Source organism: Lolium perenne, chromosome 4, assembly GCF_019359855.2.
Source record: "Lolium perenne isolate Kyuss_39 chromosome 4, Kyuss_2.0, whole genome shotgun sequence".
NCBI classification, from domain to species: Eukaryota; Viridiplantae; Streptophyta; class Magnoliopsida; order Poales; family Poaceae; genus Lolium; species Lolium perenne.
The window spans coordinates 63610085-63620072 of NC_067247.2; the positions used below are offsets into that span (position 1 = coordinate 63610085).

At 43.5% G+C, this 9988-nt stretch overlaps 1 protein-coding gene across 1 annotated transcript; it reads right to left on the bottom strand.

Annotated features, from left to right (window-relative positions):
* Positions 1 to 1852: 1852 nt before the first annotated feature.
* On the bottom strand, positions 1853 to 4848 carry LOC127292762 (uncharacterized). Its single transcript, XM_051322220.2, has 5 exons — positions 4588 to 4848; positions 4358 to 4496; positions 3183 to 3307; positions 2575 to 2721; positions 1853 to 2191 (listed from the first exon to the last, which is right to left on the bottom strand). The coding sequence occupies exons 1-5, from the start codon at positions 4777 to 4779 to the stop codon at positions 2057 to 2059; spliced, it is 738 nt and encodes a 245-aa protein (XP_051178180.1). The 5' UTR covers positions 4780 to 4848; the 3' UTR covers positions 1853 to 2056.
* Between the last annotated feature and the right edge of the window lie 5140 nt (positions 4849 to 9988).

Genomic DNA, 9988 nt, shown 5'->3' on the forward strand with positions numbered 1-9988 from the left:
GTGCGCGTGTAGGCTTTTTGCTTCAGTGTCCCCCTCTTCAAACTTTGCCCCCCCTAGACGGCTGGGATCTGTCGATACCACTTTGCGTGCTAATTTATCTCTTCAATTTTAGTGGTTGAGAGGGAAGGAGGAGGAGGGGGGGGGGGGGGGAGGGGACCGAAGCACACCTCGTGCGTTTATAAGGCGGGGAGTTGTTGTCGAAGAACCAGCCCATGGAGATTACCTGGAAGCTTAATTCTGCTGGAGTATACACTGCGGAGTCCGCCAATAACGCCTTCTTCTCTAGGTGTATGTGCGCGCCCATGGCTGCTGAGCTATGGAAGGAAGGAGCACCGCTGGTTCACAAACTGCATCTCTGGTTCTCCATACAAGACAGACTGTGGACTGCTGATAGGCTTCAGAGGAGAGGCATGCAACACCCAAGTGCATGTGTTCTCTGCTGCCAGGAGCCGGAGACTGCCAATACAGGCTCCTGAAATACAGGCTCCACCGCCTAACACCGGAGGCGACGGTGGATTTCACTATGTGGTGGAGCTCGCTGGCGGAGAGTGTTCCTCCCCCTCTCTGGCAGGAGCTGAACGCGCTCATCCTGCTTGTGGCAAGACGCTTGTGGCTGGAGAGAAACAGCCGGGTATTTGACAGATTTGCAACGCTGCTGTTGGAGGTTTGCCGGAAGATCTCTGAAGATTTCGAGCAGTGGAAGAAAGCGGGTTTGTGTGGGTTATCGGGAGGTAATTAGCTATGTGATTTGTGGCCGTGGGTGGAGAGAGATTAAATCGCATGTGATTGGTGTCGGGGTCCTAATCTTGTAATCAAAACTCTCTTTCTATCTTAACATGGAAGACATCCAAGCCTTTTGCATGTTCTTGAAAAAAATTGGTGGTGCCAGAAGGAGGTGCGTTTTCCATTTCTGACGTTGATCGTAGTCAGAGGCCTGGAACAAGTTGAGGCAGACCTTGTCATTAGGGACAAGGGGGCCCAATCCATGGTTTATCATGGCAGGTTCATTGCATGATGAGCCATCGAACCCTCAATGCCCGGCTTTGGAACAGGATGTTAGAGATGCCGAGGCGACCGTCAGTCAAGGGTTATTGAAATGATCCCCAAAGATTTGCTGTTTGCCATGTTGGACAGAAGTTGGACTGTTGTCATCAGCTTCAGCGGGAATAAATTAAATATAGTAGTTTTTTTCTTCTCCTAGCTGAAGCTCTGAAGTAAATTTTCTTTTAATTGCAATCTCCTTCCTTCAACGGAAGAAGTCTGAATTTTTTACGCCACATACATCTGTCCAAAGCCGCAAGCCAAGGCACAATGCTTACTGATCAAGTTTTCTTCCAAAGAGAGCTGCCTACTGTCTGTTGCAACATCAAGTTAAAAATGGGATCATTAACAATTTCTGTCCTGATCTTAAGATTATTCAGTTTTGCTGTGCCCCACTTCTTCAGCTTCGTGGATAAACGGCACAGCTTGATGTGCAGCAGCTGAAATGAGTCAGAGGTGCGAACAGGAGCATTCCAGGATGAGTTGACAGTGTCAAGGAAGCCCTCTAAACGAGGACTTCAAGACTCGAAGTGGAAGCGATGACAGGGCTTAAACGAAGCATCACACAACAGCAACAAAACACTTCCCGAGGTATTGGAAGACCAAGCTTGTAACATACTCTATCATTTGTTCAAAGATTTTCAGTGAAATAAAAGGGCCAACTCTCATACATGTGTTGAACACAACAATACGGATATCGATTTCGCCCAGCTGAACAAGTTCATTTGGCAAAGCCAGTGAACCAGGTTCTTATTTTGTTCAAAGTCAAGACGACTGTTAGCAAGTAAAAGTCAGCTGAAGAACTGCGAGATCACACTAATAACACCTTAAAATGCCAAATCGAGAATCATTAACCATGAGTGTTAAGTCTAGTTGATCAACCTGATTTTTCTAGATGGCAAGTGTTCAGATACTTAAAACAGGGAGTACATAACAAAATTGTTCTCAAGGGCAACTTTGTCTATTCCAGATGGTCTCCCCTCTTTTCTTCACCTTAGGGCAGCAACAGCATTTGTCAGTCTTCAAGCATTGCCTTGGCTGCATCAATCAGCGCAGGTCTGAAGCTATCGGTTGCTCGACCAAGTGCAGTATACCCTTCTTTATCCTCAATGTCAACATCAGCACCATGTCTAATTAGCAGAAGGGCAACCTACAAAGTGATTGCAGTACAAGAATTAAAATAACAATAAAGACAGGCCCATTCACTTGGGCAATCATAAGATAATCGATCAAGTATATAGCCTATTCAAAACAAACCAATTCCTGCTCTCCTCGAGATATCAGGATTTACTACATGAACTTCTGCAAGGCAATACGAACCAGGTGGTCAACACAGTGGCCTAAACGCCAAGGCAGCCTAACATCGTGGCCACGGTATTCTAAACGTAAGTAAGTGGATGCTCAGGGTGCACATTAAAAAGAACACAAAAGTCTTAGGGTATTATTTGGTTCCAACTATTTGAAATTGAAAGAGCATCAAATAACCTATGGGTGCCAATGATGAGGTAGTACAAGAGAGCAAGATTAAAGTACCCCTCTGTCCTCGCATATAACGGCGTGCATTAGAGGAGATTGCCCTGTCTTGTCAACCGCATCAATATCTGCGCCTTCCTCGATCAGGCATTCACACATATCAGCATTTCCAGTACTTGCAGCTCTGTGTAACGGTGTGCAGCCAAACTGACAAAATAGTAATTCAATATTTAAAATTACATGTCTGCCAAGTCAATTAAAACTGCGGCGGCAATGAAGATGTATAAAGCAGGTACGTAGTGGACAAACATATTTCACAAGAAGTGCTGAACAAGACCATTTACACTTAGGTTTCAAAAAAAAAAGACCATTTACACTTAAATGATAAATTGTATTCCTAGATATAGATGGAAGTCATATTCTTTGCCAAACAGGATCAAGAGGACAGATATGTTTTGGAGAAGTAAATGTCCACAAAAGATTATTCTGCTGTAAACCTTTCAGTTTTTGTTTGTATTTTTATTTATTGACCAACTAAATGTTAACATTTGATTCTCTTTATTGCAATTGAATCTTTCTGGCCAGCCACGAAAGCATAATTGTAAATGAAACTCAGGCTTGAGAGTTTGCCCATGGTATCCCTCCTATATCATTAGAAGTTTGCATACCTTATCTTTTTTGTTGACATTTGCATGACGAGCTATTAGCGTTTCAGCAATGGCACGGCGTCCTTTGCTAGCAGTGTAATGAAGAGCAGTTCGGCCAGCATCAGTAGCCAAGTCAACATCGGCACCTGGTGTTATAAATTTAGTTAGGAAGAACTTAAGAGGACCAAAATTTAGACTACTGGAATGCCAATTCAAACAGATGCATTATGTTTTTCTTTAATTCCAAGCCTACACTAAAAATATTTGGCTGGCGGAAATTCTGGTTTAAAGTTTTCCCTATAAGTTGGCCAATGTTATGCATATCAAAATGTTGGCAACGATATAAACAAAGACCAAAAACAAACCAAACACGCCCTTAATCCCTTATAACAAAAAACAGGTCTGCTGCAGTCTGCAGGATAATTTTTAGGAAGTAGTAGGAGAACTAATTTCATTGCAAAAGAGTTAGGCCAATGTGTTACGCTGTTATACATTGCTGTAGACTGCAGAGCTAACTTTTCTGAAGAATAGGAATTCACTTAGAAACTTATTCAGAACGAAGATATGTTTACTTCGGCAGGAACTTTTCAGAAATGAATATATAAAATTTCCTCTAAATCAATCCTATCCTTGTCATGCATGGCAGAACTATTTTCTTGCAAGATTGATATAAACTAGAGTGTCATATGATATGATAGGGCAAGTACTGAATATGAACTGTCACCAGGACAACATCTTGTGATATTCAAGAGTCCTGACAAATTTTGCCTGGAAAAATAAACACCACAGAAATAACGAGCTCATACCACTACCCAAATTTACACCAACTTACTAAACGGATCCTGATATGTAACGAAACTAGCAGTTCCATTGTAACCACCTCCTGTCTAAATAACCTTTATCAGCTGCACAGGAAGTTGAGCCAAAAATCAGGGAACTATCATTCATCTAGCGACACCCAGTCTCAAATGTAACAACAAATCAGCCAAATATTAAGGACGCACATTTCCAGGGAACAATATCATGCTCTTCAACCTCACAAAAAGCATGCCATCTGCATTTGTAACCCTGCTAATTACCGCACTTGGCAGAAATAGCCCGTGCAAGCAAGTGTCATCGGAAGATATCAACTCATCCTACACCAATTTCACCAAAATACTGTAGAAGCCTGCAGCACAAACAGCAAGGTTTCATACCGTGGTCGAGCAGGATTTCGACGATCTTGGCGTTGCCGCTGCTGGCGACCGAGTGAATGGGCGCCCAGCCCTCCTCGTCCTTCCCGTTGACGGCGCCCGCCGCGGCCTCGTCCCCCGCCGCCAGAAGCGCGGTGACCACCTAAACGAGAAAATTCCCCCCAAAGGCGTCAGAACCCTAAACCCGGAGGCCGAGCAGATTCGAGGCGGATTTAGCGGAGACGGGTGGCTGCCTTGGGGTGGCCGGAGGCGGCCGCGACGTGGAGGAGGGAGCGGCCGTCCTCGTTGCGGAGGGAGAGGGCCGCGGCGAGGTCGGCGGGGGCGAGGGCGGAGAAGGCGTCGGCGTCGCCCGACTCCGCGGCGAGGAAGAGCTCCTTCTCCGATGGCTTCTCTGCGCCGGCGTCGACCTCCATTGCCGCGGCCATCTGGTGCGTGCTGCTCCGGAAGTGCAGAGAGGGAGTAGAAGCGCTTGCGATTTCTGAGTTGGGTCGTCTCTCTCGGAGGTTCTAAGCCGCTTCACTGTGTTCTTACGCCTTTCACAAGAAAGAAAAACTGAGACTGGGTCAGGTGGGCTTGGAGCCTACGAGAAGGCGGCCTGGCCTCGGTTGGACGAATGGACGGTCACGAGCTATCGGGCTCCTAAAACTGGATGGCCTGGGCTACGAATGTAACTTTCTTTTATAGCTTAAAGTGGATATTCAGATTTGAACTGGCATGTCCGTATATATTTTGCTTGAACCATTTTTCAAAAAGTTCACCGATCTATTCATAATCTTTAGTAGTAAAAAAAACCTAAAATTAATAAAAATTACAAAGATCTTTAGACCATCTAGCAACGAATACAAGCACTCGAGAGAGCTGAAGGTGCGGCGTCGTCGTTGCCCCTGCCTCACTAGAGTTGGGAAAAACTTGTCGTTGTATAGCTTGTTATAGTACCTAGACGGGAGAGTGGCGCTACATGGTGGAGGAGGTCCATTACCCCGTGTCGGTCAATGTGTCGACCAACGCAAGGTGGTCGGGCGACATCATCGACGTGGAACCGTGCCTCTCCCGTGCGCGACCAGTGCAAGAAGAAGACCTTCTAGTTCTTTTCCCTTTTTTAAAGATTCTCTTATTAATTGGGCTGCAAGTTGGATATTTTATATTTTAATATGTACTACATTATCAATAGTGCTAGTTGTCAATTCGCGTTCAATTCTCTTATCAAAAAGTATCATCTGAACCGGTAGAAAAACTTAAAGTAATACCATTTGATAAATGTTGCCACTGAAGTGGTAGTTTATGCTAATTATTCAAAATCACGATCAGGTTGTTGGATCGGGCACCTAAGGTAAATGTTGTGACAAATCTTCACAAACAACATTTACTGCGAAAATTTTACAAAAATGCAAAAAAGTTTCACAACATTTCGAAATAGTAATGCAATGAATTCGTGGTAGTGGAATATTTTTTCACAACATCTTTTATGAAGTCGGTGTAACCATGCACAATAGCTTCACAACATTTTAAACGGAAGTAATGCAACAAAAAAGTGGTTATGCAAAAAATAAAAAATAAAGATGCTACAAAAAACATGCGCATATATGATTCGCAACATTTTAAAATTGTAATTCAACAAAAAAGATAACATGTGTTTTAATATTTAGTCTGCTAGAACACCTGTCGAAAGATGGGAAAATAAGATGTGTCATCTACGACAGTTCTCGGGATGGTGGACAAAAAAATCTTAGTGGCCCATATAGGAAGGAGAAACAGAGGTTGATCCTTCTAATAGAAAAGTTAGATTTCAAAGCGGAAACATTCCCTCTTAATGCAGACGAGGGGGCAGCAAAAAAGGAGGCGGATAGAGACCTTTTGAAACTTCAACGTAAGAATGAATCTAAGTGGGCTCAACGCGCAAAAGTGAAGCATAACCAAGAGGACGGGAATAATACAAAATATGTCCACCTAATTACGAATGGAAAACATAAAAAGAAAAGGATCTTTCATGTTGACCAAGATGAGGGGGAAATTGTAGGTCAAGAGAATCTAAAAGTCTATATTACATAGTACTACAAAAAAAAATTTGGGGCTCCGGAGTTGTGTGAGTTTATCTTGAGAGAGGACGTCACTCACGGTATTCCACAACTCTCTGAATAAGAGAAGGATATCCTCACATTGCCTTTTGCAAAAGAGGAGGTGTGGGAGGCTATTTCTCAAATGGAGCATAATAAAGCACCCAGGTTTCCGCGAAGTTTTACCAAAAAAAATTGGGAGGTCATTAAATCTTACTTAATGGCCTTATTTTCTCAAATTCATGATGGTGATTTACCCATTTTCAAATTAAATTTTGGAGTTATCACTCATCTTCCAAAAAAAGAAAGACACTAGCAGGATTGAGTAATTTAGGCCCATTTGCTTTCTCAAGTTATTTTTAAATTTTCCACGAAGGTCGAAACTAATAGAGCTACGGTGGTTGCTCATAAAGTTATTAGACCTACGCAATCTTCTTTCATTATAGGGAGGAACATAATCGTGTGGGTAAGTGGTACTTCATGAGACTATCCATGAAATTCATAGGAAGAAAATGGATGGAGTTCTTTTTAAGATTGACTTCGAAAAAGGAGCATGATAAGGTCAAATGGTCCTTTCTATGGGAGGCTTTGCGAATGGAAGGATTCCCGCCAAAGTGGTGTGAATGGCTTGCACACTTTGTTCATGGAGGGAGTGTTGGCATTGGATTTAATTATGATATTGGACACAATTTTAAGACATTGAAAGGACTTCTACAGGGGGGCCATTTATCTCCTATTATGTTTAATATATTTGTTATATGATGGTCATTCTCATAGCTTGGGCGAAAGTGTTGGAGATATGCCCAAGAGGCAATAATAAAAGTGGTTATTATATATATCTTTATGTTTATGATGAATGTTTATATACCATGCTATAATTGTATTAACCGAAACATTGATACATGTGTGATATGTAAACAGCAAAGAGTCCCTAGTATGCCTCTTAACTAGCTTGTTGATTAATGGGTGATTAGTTTCATAATCATGAACATTGGATGTTATTAATAACAAGGTTATATCATTATATGAATGATGTAATGGACACACCCAATTAAGCGTAGCATAAGATCACGTCATTAAGTTATTTGCTATAAGCTTTCGATACATAGTTACATAGTCCTTCTGACCATGAGATCATGTAAATCACTTATACCGGAAAGGTACTTTGATTACATCAAACGCCACTGCGTAAATGGGTGGTTATAAAGATGGGATTAAGTATCCATAAAGTATGAGTTGAGGCATATGGATCAACAGTGGGATTTGTCCATCCCGATGACGGATAGATATACTCTGGGCCCTCTCGGTGGAATGTCGTCTAATGTCTTGCAAGCATATGAATAAGTTCATAAGAGACCACATACCACGGTACGAGTAAAGAGTACTTGTCAGGAGACGAGGTTGAACAAGGTATAGAGTGATACCGATGATCAAACCTCGGACAAGTAAAATATCGCGTGACAAAGGGAATTGGTATCGTATGTGAATGGTTTATTCGATCACTAAAGTCATCGTTGAATATGTGGGAGCCATTATGGATCTCCAGATCCCGCTATTGGTTATTGGTCGGAGAGAGTTCTCAACCATGTCCACATAGTTCGCGAACCGTAGGGTGACACACTTAAGGTTTGATGTTGAAATGGTAGAACTTGAATATGGAATGGAGTTCGAAGTATTGTTCGAAGTCTCGGATGGGATCCCGGACATCACGAGGAGTTCCGGAATGGTCCGGAGAATAAGATTCATATATAGGAAGTCATTTTATGAGTTTGAAAATGATCCGGTGCATTTATGGAAGGTGCTAGAAGGTTCTAGAATATTCCGGAAGAAAGTCACTTTGGAAGGCGGAGTCTCGAAGGGACTCCACCACCATGGCCGGCCAACCCTAGGGGGTGAAGTCCCAGGTGGACTCCACCTATGGTGGCCGGCCACCCCCTCCCAAGGGAAGGTGGGAATCCCACCTCTAGTGGGAGTCCTAGCTTGGGTAGGTTTCATGTGATATGGAAGGTTTTGGTTTGGGGTCTTATTCGAAGACTTGTAGACCAACTCTTGGGTGTTCCACCTATATAATGAGGGCCAAGGGGAGGGGGCCGGCCACCCGAAAACACCATAAGGTGGCCGCACCCCTATAGTGGCCGGCGCCCCCTCTCCCCAAACCCTAGCCGCCCTACTCCTCCTTCTTTCCCGCACGCTTAGCGAAGCTCCACCGGGATTCTCCACCACCACCGACACCACGCCGTCGTGCTGCCGGATTCAAGAGGAGCTACTACTTCCGCTGCCCGCTGGAACGGGGAGGTGGACGTCGTCTTCATCAACAACCGAACGTGTGACCGAGTACGGAGGTGCTGCCCGTTCGTGGCGCCGTGATCAAGATCTTCTACGCGCTTTTGCAAGCGGAAAGTGAACGTCTACCGCAGCAACAAGAGCCTCATCTTGTAGGCTTTGGAAATCTTCAAGGGTGAGTCTCGATCATCCCCTCGTTGCTACCGTCTTCTAGATTTCATCTTGGCTTGGATTGCGTGTTCGCGGTAGGAAAATTTTTGTTTTCTATGCAACGTTATCCTACAGTGGTATCAGAGCCGTGTCTATGCATAGATGGTTGCACGAGTAGAACACAATGGTTTGTGGGCGTTGATGCTTATGTTGTCTTTAGTTTGAGTAGTTTGCATCTTTGTGGCATAGTGGGATGAAGCGGCTCGGGCTAACTTTACATGACCGCGTTCATGAGATTTGCTCCACGCTCGACATGCAACTTGTATTGCATAAGTGGCTTTGCGGGTGTCTGTCTCTCCCACTATAGTGAAGATTCAATTTACTCTTCTATTGACAACACTAGTATCACCGTTGTGGTTCATGTTCGTAGGTAGATTAGATCTCTCTCGAAAACCCTAAACCACGTAAAATATGCAAACCAAATTAGAGACGTCTAACTTGTTTTTGCAGGGTTTGGTGATGTGATATGGCCATAATGTGATAATGAATATGTATGAGATGATCATTATTGTATTGTGGCAACCGGCAGGAGCCTTATGGTTGTCTTTAAATTTCATGTTGAGTAGTATTTCAAAGAAGTTGTAATAGTTGCTACATGGGAGAACAATCATGAAGACAGCGCCATTGACCTTGACGCTACGCCGAAGATGATGGAGATCATGCCCGATGATGATGGAGATCATGTCCGTGCTTTGGAGATGAAGATCAAAGGTGCAAAGACAAAAGGGCCATATCATATCACATATGAACTGCATGTGATGTTAATCCTTTTATGCATCTTATTTTTCTTAGATCGCGACGGTAGCATTATAAGATGATCCCTCTCACTGAAATATCAAGATAATAAAGTGTTCATCCTTAGTAGCACCATTGCCAAGACTTGTCGTTTCGAAGCATCTCGTGATGATCGGGTGTGATAGAATCAACAAGTGCATACAACGGGTGCAAGCCAGTTTTGCACATGCGGATACTAAGGTGGCCTTGACGAGCCTAGCATGTACAGACATGGTCCCGGAACACGTGATACCGAAAGGTAGAGCATGAATCATATGATTGATATGATGAACACTTTGAGTGTTCGCCATTG

Excerpts from the sequence above, each read along its gene's own strand:
- LOC127292762 (XM_051322220.2), bottom strand. The coding sequence starts at position 4,779 with ATGGCCGCGGCAATGGAGGTCGACGCCGGCGCAGAGAAGCCATCGGAG. Across the intron at positions 3,308-4,357 it reads CGAAATCCTGCTCGACCACG|GTGCCGATGTTGACTTGGCT; the intron begins GTATGAAACCTT and ends TTATAACACCAG. Across the intron at positions 2,192-2,574 it reads TTATATGCGAGGACAGAGGG|GTTGCCCTTCTGCTAATTAG; the intron begins GTACTTTAATCT and ends ATCACTTTGTAG.